Raw genomic sequence first — 17,462 nt, 5'->3', positions numbered from 1 at the left:
TTCAGCAGCAAAAGAAGGGGCACATACTCTGCCCTTTTCTCGGATTCGGGTTTTTTTATATTCAGAAAACAAGGGGTTCTGTCCTTTGTCAAGAACTGAAAGTCCAAGAACTCAATCTGTCTGGTCCACACAAAACAATCATTTTAAGGCCATTGGGCAGCTATTTGTGATATTATGGCTAACGTTCAGAATATATGGGAGCATTGAGTAGACCAACCATCTCAGAAGGCAGCTGGTGGCAACTGTCTTTCCCTGATCCATACTGGAGTCACACAGGCTATGTTTACTGACAAAGATTTAAACCCACAGCAGCCTATATATCAGCCTGATTTCCAATTTTTCTTCTTCAGCTTTTATTGTCATTAATCCGAGGAGGATTAAGCCTTCTGAGTTTGATTGCCTTCATATTTCTGATTTACAATTAACAAAAAATTAACAAGTATGATTAGCATACGTTCCAAGGTCAAAGTCAAGTGGGTGCTACAAGTAGTTTTTATTTAGTTAGTATATTTTCAGGTAATGTGCTTGCAGAGGCTTTGCAGCTCAAGGACATCACATGTAAACTAATGGGAATATCTTTAATTGTGGGGTTTACAGGTCCATTTCAGTTTGTTGTGAGTTTCTTGGAAATTGTTCCATTGAGTGGGTTGGTTTCTCAATATAAAGAGGTGGCAGGCTGCGATGGACAGTTTGGAAGGAATCCTGTTGTCATGTGGAAAGGTGACAATGGTGATTTGAGTGGAGGCAACTCAGGGAATGAGAGCCTCTCTGAAAAGTATGAGGAACTTATTGGTTGCCCGAAGGCAGGGGAGCACTTTAGTCCCAGAATTCATGGATTTCCACAGGACTCTGCCTGGAACCCTTGAGTATTTGCCACCATGGTAGTGTGATCTACACATGAGCAACCGTCCTCTGGAGGAAAGGGAGAATGTTCAAGGCCAAGAAGCCTACTTTGCGTTCCGGGATGTAATGTGGAGCTGACTACTGACGAAAGGATGCCTGCCTTGAGTGAGCCAAGGATAGCCTTGCATTTGATTTGGTGAAGAGGTGTTACAGACCTGTTGTGATCTCCAGTAGATCCTCTGCATCCATGCTACCAATTTATAAGTCTACCTCCCGCACAGTAAGGCAAAAGAACACATTGAAGTGCATTGTTCCTTGGTGGGCGGGCTTTCTGTTAGGAGCTATAGCACTACTTTCTGCCTCAATGAGGTTCCCTAACTCCGATTAAAAGGATTCGATATATATATATATATATATATATATATCCATATCCACTCCAAATCCGCCTTCACTTCTCTTCTGCACACGAACAGACGAGCGTAGACCCGATATTTCAGTGCAAATATTTTATTTAGCCAGTGCCGCCATTACGCTTTTCGGGAGATCCCTCCCTTGATCACATGACAACTCTTTGGCATATATAATATAATATACATATTAGGACTGCACTACTGCGTTTTGCTAACGGTCTCATGAGAGTGATGGCCATCAGCAGGGGTTGTAGAAAGATACACTGGACCAAACCCTTTTTGCCTGTCAATCGGAACACATGAATGACATAGAATAAGCACAATGGTTCTGTGGGTCTCATTCATAAGTTACCATGAAAGATCCACTCAAGCCTCGATATCAACAAGGATTACAATATTTGTTCTTCCAGTAAGTGCTTCCTAAATTGAAATAGTGCAGAAGGCGCATTGCCATCTCTGTCCTGTATTAACCCTTTCCTGCGCCCGTCGGCCAACGTTCGTCGTGAGCACTACCTTCGTAGTGCTGCGCACGTCCGTTGGCCGACGCGGCCCCACCCACACAATGGAACGCCCTGCACCGCGGCGGTTAAGGCGCTAATGTACTGTGACCAGAGTCCGGTCGCAAAACATTAATAACTTACTGACTACAAAAGTGCAGTGGTAATGCATTCACAAATGGGAAGGGGTCCTATGGGAAACCCCTTCCCCTTTGTTGAATATAAAAAAAGTTTAAGAGAAGGCAGTGGCCCATAGGACAACTGAATTTTCTTAAACAAACATAAGGGGAAAAAAAGAAACTTTTCTTTTTAACACCTTGACTGCTGCAGCAATTCCCCCTCTGTGCTAACATTTACTGGATCCCCTTGTTCATGACGAGCTCAGCTCGTCATAAGCACACGAGCAGTGTACTGCATGACGAGCTGAGCTCGTCATGAGCATGAAAGGGGTTAAACACATGCCTTTTTCCTTTTAGGAAAACAGGTTGCATTTAAGTAAAAAAAGACTGCTTAATTTAAAAGCAGTCACAGACATGGTGGTCTGCTGACCTCAGCCAGCCTCCATCTCCGTGATGGTGTCGAACTACCTCATAAAAATTCATGAAGTAGGGCGATTTAGGACCCAATAAGAATGGCTATTTTAAAAATAAAGTTTCATACATTAGTTATTACGATTTCCAAATTGCGATTCAGTAATAAATCAATTTGGTAATCGCAATTACTAATGTTGACCAATATGGCCCTAGATACCTTCCATTTTCAAGAGTCTATAAACCACGTAACAAAGGCTTAACTTTCCTTTCCGTTTCTGCACTTCCTGCAAAGTGTGTCACTTAGATCCAGAGGCCCTGCACCTTGTATTAACATTTGCTAACAGCCCATGTTGATTTCGCAAGTTAGCGTGTACATAAAGACACTAGTGTCAGACTACAATTAGTCAATGGATTACTTATTTCCATTCCATCAACTAAGGTTTCTCAGAACCCTGGTTAGGTTGTTAACAGGGCTGGTATTAAATTGTAATGGTAATCGCTGCTGGGGCTGGACACAGCAATTATAAAGCAAAACCTACCTAGTTGAAAATTGAGATACAAAAATAAGCAAATAAAGTAAATCTATTCATGGTGAATGTGGACAACAAACGTAATAGACCTAATCAGTATCCTATGTGTTCGGTGCGTATAAATGGCCATACATCTGTAAGACACCTTCCGTGCCAACTGAGAACATATGCAGTAAAAACTATAATCTGTTATTTGACGTGCTTATAACCATATCAGTAAACAACGTTCTATTTAACTGGAAACACACAAAAAACCTTCAAGCATACCAAGTGGCTGAGTAACCACCAATAGTAAATGTGTTAATGATGGGCAGGGCAAAAATGCCTCATATCTAGTACCAGACTTCTTTGGCATTACTGGGGTGAATATTTGACATTGTTCAACATTCTGTTTATCAATTGTTCTTTTTTTGCATTTGTTACCCCTAGTGGGATGGGAATGCACAGAAGTGGGTCCTGTGCTCTCCATGCCACTGGAGTCAAGCTGGACTGGCTGATGAGGGTTAATACCACGAAACCGGTCCCAGGATGCTGGTTTCCTGTTTAGGGAGAAGCTGGCCTGGCAGTTCATGCTGGACTGTTCCCATTGCGAGCAGGGTCAAGACTGATTTGCACATTGCTGGGTTTAGACTGGAATAGTCTGGGGAGCAAAACAACAATGGATTTAGGCCCAGATCTATGTAATGGGGGTGAATGTTTGACATTGTTCAACATTTTATTCATTAATTGTACTTTTTGCAAGTATAATAGACCTTGCACCTCCACTTGCGCTGCAGTGGTGCTCCTTCTTTAGCTATCAGGTGTGTTTCCCGGAGTACGGATATCTTGACCCCTCACCTTTTAAGGTATGACACTACTTCATATCTCTTGGTCATGGTGTGCACTCCCCGGATATTCCAGCATACAGCTTTATAAGTCATGGGAGTTGCCATCTTGTGGGGTTAGAGACTCCTGATTGACACCACTCACATACTAGTGCACAGTTACTTGAACCCCTCCAGCCTTGGGACAATCGAACTGCTCATGGGTCATGACTCACATAACTCCCCTCAACATTTAAACAACAAACAACCCAACTCCTACACCCCAGGACAAGCAGGTAAACGACCACCAACCAAACTCACAACTAAATTGCTAACAGTCGCAGGTGTATCCACGTATACTACACACAACAAGGGGTTGGGGGTGAGCATTCCAGAGCTCCATCAGGCCCCCCCTCCACCTATGCTATAATCAAGTACATTGAATGAATAACATGCCCAGGGCGTGACCCTGCGTTTTCACAGTTCTCACAGCGTGCTCATCTTGTAAAGCAGACCCTCCCCCAAGTAAATAGCCTCAGTCTTACATCTCATCTCATCGTCCAGTTCAGATCAGGTCATCAGCAGGTCCCAGCATCCTCACCGGCATCTCAATATTCGAGTCACCAGCGAAGCTGGGTCCCTGTTCCAGATCGGAATCACTGACCTCATCTCCACCTATCAACGTAGCCGGGCTCGTCCCTCTATCACCGGAAACCGCCACTACTTCCTCTGGTCTTTGCTGTTCTTGTTGAATCACTTTTCCTGTGGGAGGCACCCCCTGGGTTTTCCTCTCTCTGCGCCTCGATCTCTGTCATCTGGGCAGTCACCTCGTGGATCGCTGACTGGATCCTGCGGTCAGATGGTGATCGATCCACTCCAATACCTCTTGTGGGGACTGAAAGAACTACATCCCACCAGGGGTCAAAAAATGCAGCCTAGCAGGGAACAGTATGGCATAAGACAAGCCCATTTGGCAAAGGCAGCACTTCGCATCTAGGAATGTCGAACGTTGTTTTTGCACCTCCTTTGTGAAGTCAAAGAAAATAATGACTTTACTATTGTCCACCTTGATGTCACCCTTCTTTCTGGCTTGTTCCATTATATAGTCCCTGCAATACAATAGTCGGGCCACCATTGGTCTCAGGGGTGCATCCGGCAACAGGGGTCGTGCCGGCACTCAATGAGCCCTTTCCAATGTATAGAAATGTGAGAGCCCATCGGGAGTGATCTCCTCCCGCAGCCATCTCTCTAGGAAATCCAACATACGGTTTCCCTCCACTTGCTCTGGGAAGCCTATCAGATGGATGTTGTTCCTCCTCAATCTGTTTTCCACGTCTTTCACCCGTTGTTCCAATGTCTGGACTTTTCCATCCATAAGTGTAAGTCATTCACGGAGAGCCAGCAAGGCCGAGGGAATCTCTGCCATCATTCTTTCTGTTGTAGTAACCCGCTCCGCCAGCTATTCGTGCTCAAATTTTGGAATGCCCAGGTCTACTCTCAAAGTGCCAATTTTCGACTCTAGTACTTCCCTGGAAGCGGTGATGTCCTGCAGGATATCCTGCCGCATTGGACCCTCAGGTGACCTTGGCAGCAGAGAAGTTGTACAGTGCACGGCATATGGTCAGCGGAGCCACTCAGGGCTGAGCTCCCCGCATCAAAGTACTTTTTTCTAGTCACTTTGCCCATGTGGGTAACTACAGGAAAGAAAGAGTTGCTGGTCGAGAGAGTAGTCACAGTGCAACTTACCTGTTAAGAAGAGCCTAAAGGCTGAGAAAGCAAGTGAAGCAGATGGCTATGTGCAGAGGTAACCAACATTAAATATCCCAGTGCCTAACTGCTGGGTCTGGGGCACTCTGCCAGGCCTGTGTTTCTCCAGGTACAGTCCAATCTTAGTTCCTCCTCGCAGTGTAATAAAGGTCCTCCGACCAGCTGCCTGAATTGTAACGTGTTCCCGGACTGGTTGTCTCTCTAGGTCTATCATGCAGTGGTAGCCTCAGATAGGGGACAGCAATGCAAGCTGTATTGGGCCATCAGGGGTTTGCCACTGATCCCACTCTGGGTTGTCAGCCTTTTAAACAGGGACCAGGCGCCTATGGGGGAGGTCTCAAAGTCGGAGCTGCACTAAATACCTCAAACAACAAGAAAATTTTAATTAGGGTCAGAGGTCAAAGTTTAAAGACAACTGGAGTATGTAGCCCCTAAACTAACTTGTATACACAAAATATATTCCAGCGTCTAGAGAAAAAGAGAACGGAAAAAGGAAGCCCCCACTAAGAATCAAATAATGTGAGTTGTCGACAAACATACAAATTTATAAGTATGGATTCCCATCATACACCAAGCCTGGTGGTTAGCTTCATCATTTGGGTATCCTTACATACACATAAATGACATCCTAGCCCTATGGATATCGGAGCTTACGAATGTCAAATAGGTATACCAACCAAGATGAGCAAGATTTAATATGTGGGACCAAGTTTTTAATTTTTTTTTTAATGCAGTGAAAACATAGTGAAGTGTGAAGACATAAAATTGGTGCGTAGACAGACTAGCAATACTTGTTAATATCTGTCACGATCAAGGTTTAAAAACGTGAGAGCAAAGACCAGTTTTAATAAATAGCTGTCCTAAGCAATGATGGTCAACATGTTTCAGCACTTAGTGGCAAGAGATAAAGCCATGTGCTTTCGTCAGGACCTCAACAAAACCAAAACAAAACAAGATTGTATAAACTGCTATATATAATACTTCAGAAAAGGATATAGTGTGAGTATTGCTTCTCACAATCTCGTATCTTTCTCCATATCCTCAGTTTCCTGAAAAATAAATAGTGACAAGACACACATATGACTCTACAAAAGGGACAGCCAAATTCCGTTCTCTCATTATATGTGGCCTCAACCAATTATGCCATCATATATATGTCCCTGAATGGTACATCATTCTATCTTACCTTACTTAACCGTCATGAAGTGGTAGGATCTAGTGCATGAAGGTTATTAGGAACATATGTGTGCAACACATATGTTCCTACCACTTCATGACGGTTAGGCAGAGAACCCCTTTGTTATAAATTATGTTAAAAATTATCCTGAAATTACCGGTCCCTAGGTTCTCATCTGTTTTCATTTTGTTGCCCCACTTAAGCTAGATTGTGTCGCATATTACAATTCCCCGTATTTAAAAAAAAACCATTTTTGCTACTAAAATTACCATGGGGTTTTTGTTTACAAATTTATACTAATATGAGCCACGAGTGATCCTAACAACTTGCGCTAATTTCTATTTTCATTGCTGTTTCTAGAGAAACAATGTTATCAGACACACTGGTAGCCTATGGAACTACAGAATCTTCTATTTCCATTTCTGTTAGGGTTCCTTCCGTAGTCTCGCGATACTGACAACACCGCGTGAGTTGGAAGGAGACCCTGAAGGCTTCAGCAACTTCCTCGGACTACATAATCTCGATCGCCCACCAGGTCGGTACCTCCCCGACGGCTCGGCAGACCGCCCGAGGTACCGACGGATAGGTAGGTGAAGGCGAGAGACTTGTCATATCTTTACATTCGTTTTGGTCTAAGATGGTGTTTTTTACCATGCCGGTTTTTCACGCATGTTGCTCTCTTTAACGATACTATGCAACCGGCTAAACCAGAAACAGCACTTAATGCAACATGGTTTCCATTCCCTATTACTAATCGAGGTGATAGATCTTTCTCTTTTTTCTTAAAAAATACATAAGATATTCTGAAGAAATATATCTAGTACCTAAGATATCTATTACCCATTGACAAAGGCACAATCCTCTTGACCTTCTGTGTACGTGTTCCCGTTACACAGACTGTTGTCCAGAGGACTGCCTATCAGTAACAGAGTTGGTGTAAAACTACACACAAGTAATTTTTGAAAATAATTTTTTAATGTGTCTGGTACCGGAGAGGTTCACTCTGAGTGTGCTGTTGATAGTTGTTACTGTTTTGATGCTAAAGTTTGATACACCACAAGATATTGAGTGTGGTGTACTCTTCCTTTTTTAGAGCGGTGCCTCCTACATCCTGAGCTGTTGCCAGGTGGGGTGGGGCCTTATCTTCCCTATATTCAAGGTAAGATAGAATGATGTACCATTCAGGGACATATATATGATGGCATAATTGGTTGAGGCCACATATAATGAGAGAACGGAATTTGGCTGTCCCTTTTGTAGAGTCATATGTGTGTCTTGTCACTATTTATTTTTCAGGAAACTGAGGATATGGAGAAAGATACGAGATTGTGAGAAGCAATACTCACACTATATCCTTTTCTGAAGTATTATAAATAGCAGTTTATACAATCTTGTTTTGTTTTGGTTTTGTTGAGGTCCTGACGAAAGCACATGCCTTTATCTCTTGCCACTAAGTGCTGAAACATGTTGACCATCATTGCTTAGGACAGCTATTTATTAAAACTGGTCTTTGCTCTCACGTTTTTAAATCTTGATCGTGACAGATATTAACAAGTATTGCTAGTCTGTCTACGCACCAATTTTATGTCTTCACACTTCACTATGTTTTCACTGCATTTAAAAATTTTAAAAAAACTTGGGTCCCACATATTAAATCTTGCTTATCTTGGTTGGTATACCTATTTGACATTCGTAAGCTCCGATATCTATAGGGCTAGGATGTCATTTATGTGTATGTAAGGATACCCAAATGATGAAGCTAACCACCAGGCTTGGTGTATGATGGAAATCCATACTTATAAATTTGTATGTTTGTCGACAACTCACATTATTTGATTCTTAGTGGGGGCTCCCTTTTTCCGTTCTCTTTTTCTCTAGACGCTGGAATATATTTTGTGTATACAGGTCTCACAGTACCCTAGAGCCAGGCACCGAGCGCCACTGCCGCAAGCTCTTTAAGCCGAGTCAAAGACAGGACCGTATACAAGTGAGGCGCAGCTAGGGAAACGTTGCACTCACTATCCCTCATCTGCCATGCACTGGGGTCTATTCATATCTCAGCCAGCCCTTTAATGCTAGCCTCATCTCCATTGGCACTCTCTGCTAGGTCGATGGCAAAGTTACTGTGCTCCAGGGCGATCTTGACTGGCGTCAATGTTGGGTTCAGGCTTTGCCAGGGCAAATCCCCAGTCAGCACCCCGAGGAACATCACAACACAGGTGTGCTCCCTAGCACCCCACTGTGATTGCCTGCTGGGTGGCACCAGGATCACCCCTATTTATGTTCTCCATTGCAGCCGTGTGTAGGGCAACAATGACGACCTGTGGCGTCCCTGGGCCCTCACCAGGCAGAGGTCAGCCAGTCAGCAAATGTCTACTCAGGCCCGCCACAAGGGCCTTCCAAAGCGTCTATGTGGAGCGCTGCTCCGACTCCTTGCAGCTAGGCATCCTGAATGCTGGGGAACAAGTCATCCCTGAAACAAGGGAGAAAGCCTTCATTTGACTGACACGTGTGCCCCCACATATCCCGATGCAGGGCCTAAGGCCATGGGAGGCTGTGACTCCAGATGCTGCCAACAAACACTCAACCCAGGTTTTTTCTGTGAAGGTCTTGTGTACCGGCCGCCTTCCAGATGTTCACCCCTGGCTGAAGGCGAGGGGGGGTTCCACTTCTGGGGAGCAGCTGCAATTGGATGGCATGTGAGGCAGTCGCTGCCTGCTCCACGCAGCTCAAGACTCCGCATTGTCTGAAGTCCAAAACGCGGCCTACGGGAGCCATGTTTGCAGTGCCATGCACGGCCAACATGGGTGGGTCTTAGAGCCTGTACCGGGAGTCACTGGGCTTCCTCTGGACCGCAGATTGGTGTAGGGAGAGCTGTGAGAGCACAGAGGTGCTTTTAGTTGCCCATCAGGCCCCTCCTGAATTGCAGGATGTCAATGTATGGGGGTTTGTCCACGGGAGCGCTGGTGGAGTGCGGCTTACTCCATTGCCATCTGGCAATGCCCAACCCCCCTTTTCCATTGCTATGCTTGGAATCAACAAAATACCTGAATGTTTCACCACCTTCAGAGGGTGGGACAAGTGGCCATGAAAGCAGGGCAGAGATTCTGTTCCAACGCAAGTGTATTCAGTAAGGTCAAGAGAACCTTTGTCTTAGCCAATTAAAAAAAACTGCTGAAGACATGGCTCTTTTAAACTCACCCCCTCCTGACCTTTCTCCTGCAAAGCGCCGAGAGATCCTTCCGGGGATGATTCGTTTGCGCTCTACAAATCCACAAATATAATATAAATATTAGAGAGGTAACACTTCAAGTAGATGTTTAATCTCCAGGATTTAATTGAAGCCAGGCATTCGGCTACAACTTCCAATGGTGCCCTGTCCAGACCCGTCTGCAGGGTTTAACTAAACTATCATCTGAGTGTCAAAGAATGAATGAATGAAGGCGGTCAGAAGTCAGTGGTTTGGAGCTGCCAAAAAGGAGAAAAGCCACTTCAGCATCAGACCTGTGATGCCATTGGCTTCAAGCCCTTTTAATAGGAGAGGATGATTAACAATGCTGTAGGCAGCTGAGAGAAATATGTGTTCTCTAAGGAAATATCTGCAACCTGGCACTGGTGTGGTCTCCATGATTTAGGCCAGGAAGGTCAGCTGTGACATGGGGCAATAATTTCTCAAAATCAGTAGAATCCAATATTGTGTTATTTAACATTTGCCTCACCTTTGTATTTTTCTACTCATCTGGGTACACTCCACTGAGTAATAAGGTGTTACAGGTTTTTGCTGCTGGAAGAGTCAAAACCCGAAAAAGTGTTTGCAATACTTAAGGTAGGCAAGGCCCCAAGGCCACGCTGAGGGATGTCAGAACACCAGACTTCAAGGAATAAATACGACAGGAGGTTAAAAAAAGATTACACCATGGATATTTCAGGTGTCTCACTGGTTGTCACACAACATGGATTAATACCAGGACAAGCAGCCCAATTCCTGCATCAATTGAACTATGATGACATTGGAAAGCTTGTAAAAAGAAAAAATTGAGGTAAACAGTGTTGTAGAAGTAATATCACATTCAATATCATAAAGGAATATCTTAATTAGGAAGCATATTGTTACAATAGCAATAATAAAAAAAAGAAGGTTCTTCAGTAGTTATATTGAAGGGGAAGCATAAGGAATGCTTGTGAAATTTCTCACCCATGCTTCGGTTGCTGTAGTAGTGTCGAACAGCAACATTGCCCAGCTCCTTAGGTATCACTTGACCCACATGAAGACAAACTGCCAAGTCTTTCCCTCTGATGTCGATCCCACAGTTGACATCAAAGATGTTAAAAACAACAACCGATATCTGTTAAGAAGTAAAGTCAAATGTAAGTATTTTACTTACCCATTTAACTATCATTTAATTATTGTTTTTGCAAATTGTCTACATTAGCTTTCATAGCTATCCTGTTACCAGTTTAGGATTTAGTGGGGCTTTTTGGTGTCAGGAATCAAACTACATCAAAACCTTGGCCTTCATCATTGTTGAAGACTATCTTAACTTATATACACACACCATTTTGAGCAGACAGATTATTGGGCAATTATTGTGCACTGTTAATGCCCAAAACTAGGTCACACATCCATGTGACAATTATCAATAATCCTAACAGTTCATAATCTTGTAAAATATCTTTAAATAATGTCCAAGAGATCAGGGATGGCAGCTGACTTTACTGGGCGATGATACATAAACCATGACGAGATACTTGCAATAACTTTAAAACATAAGTAGCGCTTGGACGCCTCAGGGCAGCTACGTGCGCTTTACAAAAATCATTTTCATTATTCAAGGAGATATCCAGTAAAAGAAGTTAACTTTTTGGAGAGTAGGTCTCCTTTTTATCCATGACTAAGAGTAACACACCCTTTTGGTAGCTGGCTGTAAATCAAAATAGTATGCAAGGACTTATTGTTTGAAGACTGTGCCTTACCTGTGAAGACAATGAAGATATTTTTTTGTTCAATGACATTCTTTCAAGATAACTTACATACAACCTAAATGATTAAAACACAATACTTTGAAATAAGATTTTAATATACTTGCTTGTCTTTTAAAAGTGTTTTCTAAATGCACAAATAGGTTCAGAAATGTATACTCCATTGCAATTTGCAAGGGGCATGTTTAGGGCGTCCATTCCAAATTTAGATTCAGTGCCCATGTATCAATGCATTTCAACCGGAATTGTAGTTGCAAGCTACTGGATATGTTACTGACTTCCAAGTTGGGGTGGTAACTGATTTGCAAAGGGATTATACAAAGAGAAGGATGGCTGGGTGACAAATGTGCACAGTTGTGAAAGAATAACACCAGTCCAAGTAATTATAGCTCAAAGGATAAGGTAACAGCCATCTACCGTTCACCAGATGGTATAGAGAACCATACCATTTCCCAGCACTTCACAGCACAGCACTTTCACAGCACTTTTCTTCAGAGCAAAGGTCTAGCCCTTTGCTCTGAAGAAAAGTGCTGTGAAATAAAAAGAAGATTGAGAAGATCATCTTGTGATTGAGGACTTTATTGATGGGAGCTCAGGATATATTGTCTGTTTGATTTGCAAAGGGGAAGGGATGCCCTTTGGAATACATTCCCTTTGGAAAACGGGCAGCAACTTCAGGGGGAGTGGGCAGAGCTGGAGAGACTACTGCCTACACTCACTACAGTCTTCCAGTGACTTGGGATGCTGTTAAAAAAAAAAAAGGTTTATGTTTTGGAAAATAACCACAGGAATGTTTGTCTGCAGTCCCTTACAGGTCAAATTCTCTGTGATTGTAGCCTATCAAGGGTGCGGGGGAAGGGAGTCGTAAACTGCAACATGCTTAATAAACAATAATTAAGCAGGGCGTTGTGTGACTCACCTTTGATTCAGTATTTTGTGAATGCACATAGTACATAGGTCGGTTCGCAAAATCAAACTACATTACCAAAACTTCAGTGAGCAATTTGTCTGCTTTTTGTGAATTTAACCTTAGCACATATGGCCCTCATGAACAAACAGATGTATTGTATTGTAATTGCATTTATATAGCGCTTACTACCCCTGACGAGGCGTCAGGGCGCTTTTTTTGGCGAGTAGCACGGTACTCAGGAACCCATTAATGATTAGTGGTGAATTAGTATCGTAAAATATGAAAGTAATTTGAGTGGAGGATATTAGTCAGTTATTTGGATTGAGAAGGTTAGCGGAGGGATAGAAGAGGGAAAAAAGGTTTGCATTTATATAACGCTTGTTACCCCTAATGGGGTGTTGAAGCACTATCTTGGAGAGTAGCACGCTACTCTGGAACCCATATGGATTAGTGGTTAATTAGTAAAGTAAAATATGAAAGTAATTTGAGTGGTGGATATTAGTCAGCTTATGTATTAACACAAATAAGTGGAATACTTTTAGGTGCCAACACATCCTAAAGTTCAACATCTAATTTGATGCATTTTCAGCACTGAAAAAGTAAGCAATACAAGCTCACTCCTTGCATGTCAACAGCAACTTCATTTGAATCCTTCAAGATAGTGGAAAGAGACTGCAAACAATAAAATTGTTAAAATTGAAGAGATTGGTTTAGCAGTTTGTGAAAATGAAAACAGAAAATTAAGACCTGACATACGAAACAGCAACTATTGTGCTGCTGGTGCACCGGACAGCACAGATTCATCATATAAGATGGAGCATTACATGAGCGCTCCTCCCCATTCAAGTAAGAAGGCTCTGTAAATATGGGCAGAAAGGACAGCAGCACTGAGGTGAGAGCTTTCAGGAGGAGCTATTGCAGGGAGTCCTTGAGAGAACAGAGGGGCACAGAGGATGAGAATGGCTGTCAAGAGTGGGGGACGAGAAAGGTCTATTTAGCAAAATCATCCTTGGTGCGTTGGATCGAACAGTAGTCCTGCCCTGCATTGAAAACGAACCGCACCGGCTCTGCATAACAGGGAAACACAAGTACACACACACGAAAGAGAAATAAAGAAAACAAAGAAAATGCTTACTGCCACACACCCACAGAGCTGATTAAAGTCTCCAAAGGAAAACCCCAAAAACAGGTTGTGTCATCTGAGAGGGACGTTCTTATGTTCCAGAGTCCCAGATTTAAAGAGGGAAAGACTGCTTACCCTTGTTGTGGTAACAACGGTACAAAAGCCTTCTTCCCAGTCATAGGATAAACAGTTATCAGTCTGTTTTTACCGGTAAGATAATGGGATATTACCTTGCATCATCTAATATATTCCTATTGGACAAGTTACTAACCTTCGGTAATGCCATTTCTGGTAGAGACATGATCTAGCCGCAGATTACTAACCTTTAAACTTCCTGGCGTCAGGCTGGATTCGGAAGATTATCGCAGTACACCTGCACGCCAGTAGATGGCGTCGTTCAACTCTGCGACAAGTCGTAGGCATCGTGTTTCTTCATGACGTCCGCATCGTCAATATAACCACCACTCCGGTACGCTGACATCAGAACTTTTCACGACTTTCCACGCCAGAAGCGTGGAGCCATGAAGTGACTGACCATGATGTCTTAAAAAAGCAACTATGGTCCTGAAGGGGAACAATCCTGACACTAAAAACAATTCCGCAGTGTGGCTAAGATGGATGGGTCGGTAAGAAATCTTACCGAAGGCGTTACCAGAGGTAAGTAACTTGTCCATCTGAGACATCTAGCCGCAGATTCCTTACCTTGGAACAGATATCCAAGAAATACCTTTCCTGGAGGTGGAACTGCGGAAAAACTTCAAAACAGAAAGTGCTGCAAGAAATAGCGGACAAACACGCCCTCCCTGCGAACCTGAGAATCCAGGCAATAGTGTCTGGCGAACATGTGCAGAGATACCCACATGGCCGCTTCGCAGATATCAACAATTAGATCACCACGCTGGAGGTCTGAGGTGGCTGCCTTCGCCCCGGAGGAATGGGCCCTAAGGCCTTCAGGAGGATGTTTCTTTGCTAAGCGTAATATATTTTGATACAGAGGATAATCCAATGTGATATGGCCCTCTTTTGGACATCATGTCCCTTCTTTGCTCCCATGTACCCTATAAAGAGTTGGTCATCCACCCAGAGCTCTTTGGTGTGATCAAGGTAGAACGACACCAATCTTTCCGGGTCCAGACAGTGGAGACACTCCTCTTCCTTAGAAGGATAGATTTGGGGAGAGGAGTTGGCCTAACGGCTAGGGCGGTCAACCTCGAATCTGGGTAACTGGGTTCGAGTCTCGGCAAAAACACTGAACATCCTGTGATTCTGGGCAAATCACTTAATCTCCCCGTGCCTAAACAAAAATGAATGTGTCCTCATGTAATGCAACTGGTGCTATGTAAAGCGATCTGATACCCGATTCGGGGCAGTTTGCGCTATATAAAAGGATGCAGAGGTGCATAGAAAGTGGGCACAGTAACAGACTGTCCCAGATGGAAGGGTGTTACCACCTTGGACAGTAAGATGCCCCAGTCCAGGGAGTACTACTTTGTCCGGGAAGACGGTCAGGTAACGAGGCTGTGATGACAGTGCCTGCAGTTCGCTCACCCTCCTGGCTGAGGTGATTGCCACCAAAAAGGCTATTTTAATAGTGAGTAGCCATTGAGGGCAGTTGTGCAGCAGTTCAAACGGTGCACACATCAAAAAGGTAAGGACCAAATGAAGGTCTCACTGTGGCAGAACAAAAGGGGAGGGTGGAAACAAATGGGTTAACCCCTTCTGAAATCTCTGCACAAGAGGAGATTTAAAAAGTGAAGGCTGATCTGGCAGTCGAAGAAAGGCGGTTAGGGCCGAAAGGCAGCCCTTCTCAGTGCCCAGAGCAGAGCCCTGCTTGGACAAGGAAAGAATGAACAGGAAAACATCTGACAAAGAGGCAGATAAGGTCTTAATATACCTTTCTGGACCCTACACTGCCCTGTTTGTTGCAGTACCACATGGCGGTAGTGTTGTCCGTAAACCTGAACTAGACTTCCCTAGATGGATGGTAAAAAGGCAATTGGATCGCCCGAAACTCCAACAGGTTGAAATGGAGCCTGGCTTCCGCAGGAGACCAGAGTCCTCTGATCTCCACCTACCCCAGATGGTCGCCCCATCCCAGAAGATTTCAGAAAAATGGTAAACCCAGTATACCCTTGTAGGCTTGGGCAGTAAATAAAATCAAAGTGAAAGTGTCTACAAGGGATTTTACTAGCTATCCATCGATGTTGGATAGCTAATGAAATCCCTTGTAGACACTTTCACTTTGATTCCATCCCAGAAGAGACGCATTTGTCACTACTGTGAGTTCTGGGTGGGGAAGGGACAGGGGTCTGCCTCTGACCCAAACGCGGTTTGTTAGCCACCACTGCAGGTCTTTCGCATTACCCTCCAATATCTGAACCAGGTCGTTGGGATTTCCTCAATGATATGCCCATTGAAACTTTAGGTCCCACTGCAGAGCCTGAATGTGCCGTCGAGCATGGTCCACTAGCAGGATGCAGGAGGCCATGAGGCCCAACTGCCTCAGAGTCATTCTCACCGAAATCCAGGATAGAGGCTGAAACATGAGTATTATAGCCTGAATATACTGGACTCACCACTCGGGAGCATAAGCCCGAAACTGCAACATGTCCAGAATTGCACCGACGAAAGGGAGCATCTGAGAGGGAGTCAGGTGTGACTTCGGCATGTAGATAATGAACCCCAGCCCGTGCAGGAGGTTCACCGTAGTCTGGAGGTGGGAGACGACTGCTTCGGATGAGCCTGCCTTCAGCAACCAGTCGAGAAAGGGAAATACTGGAAACCCTGATCTTCAGAAATGGGCTACGACCACCGCTATCACCTTTGTGAACACCTGAGGGGCACTGGTTAGGCCAAAAGGGAGTACGGCAAACTGAAAGTGCTTGAGGTCCACCGTAAACCGCAGATAGCGACGATGGGCCGGCATGACGGAAATATGGAAATAGGCGACCTGCAAGTCCAACTCTACCATCCAGTCTGCCAAGTCCAGAGTAGACAGGACCTGAGCAAAGGTGAGCATCTTGAACTTCCCCTGCATGAGAAAGTAGTTGAGGGCTCTGAGGTCGAGGATAGGATGAAGGCTCCGGCCTTCTTTGGAACCAGAAAATAGTAGGAATAATAACCACAGTCTATTTCTGGCTTGGGAACCCTCTCTATAGCTCCCTTGGTCAAGATAGTCTTGACTTCCTTGCAGAGTAGGGCAAGAAGATCCTCTGTCAGCTGATTGTAAGCTTGATGGATGGAGGGGTTGTATCTAAGTTGAGGAATTAGACCCTTTGGACTATGTGCAACACCCACCTGTCTGAAGTTATGTCCCCCCCACTGGTGGAGGTGGTGGCGTATCCTGCCACCAACTGGACGTGTATGATCCGGGGAGGATCGGACTAGGAAGGTTTTGCAATGGAGAAGGGGATTGTGGCTTGGCTCGAACTCTGACCTCAGGCTTGAGGTGAACCACGTCCACGGCCCAGCAGAGGTTGCTGAACTTGCAGGACTTTCTGGCTGGAGCAGGGTTGGTGCAGGTGGAAGCCCCTTCCGTAGCCACAAAAGGAGCAAAAGCAGACACAGGCTGTGAAGTTGTGGGGAGGCATAAAGACTTGGCCGAAGCCTGCGATGCCTTAAAACACTCAAGTGCTGCATCTGCTTTGTCTCCACAGAGACAGGAGCCATCAAAGGGCATATCCATAAGATGTGCCTGGACATCCCCTGAAAATCCAGACGTCCTTAGCCAGGCATGACGCCGTATTGCCACAGTCTAGGAAATCACTCTGCCTAGTGAGTCAGTTGTGTCCAAGCAACAGCGGATGGCGAACTTTGCTGTATCTCTCCCATCTGAAGTAGCTTGGGAGAGCAGAATCCGGTCCTCCTCAGAGACTCTGGGCAGTACCTG

At 44.5% G+C, this 17,462-nt stretch overlaps 1 protein-coding gene across 1 annotated transcript in view; it reads right to left on the bottom strand.

The window, feature by feature from the left end:
• The window catches only part of BLTP3B (bridge-like lipid transfer protein family member 3B), a 313,057-nt gene that overhangs the window by 37,460 nt on the left and 258,135 nt on the right, over positions 1-17,462 (bottom strand). Inside the window, exon 17 of the mRNA XM_078678312.1 lies at positions 10,756-10,906. Coding sequence (XP_078534438.1) covers positions 10,756-10,906 — 151 coding nt within the window. The remainder of the gene's footprint in view (positions 1-10,755; positions 10,907-17,462) is intronic.

This window comes from Lissotriton helveticus, chromosome 1_1 (genome assembly GCF_964261635.1).
Source record: "Lissotriton helveticus chromosome 1_1, aLisHel1.1, whole genome shotgun sequence".
In the NCBI taxonomy this organism is placed as follows: Eukaryota; Metazoa; Chordata; class Amphibia; order Caudata; family Salamandridae; genus Lissotriton; species Lissotriton helveticus.
The sequence above is the reverse complement of the archived record's forward strand: the minus strand, read 5'-3'. Positions and strand labels throughout refer to the sequence as shown.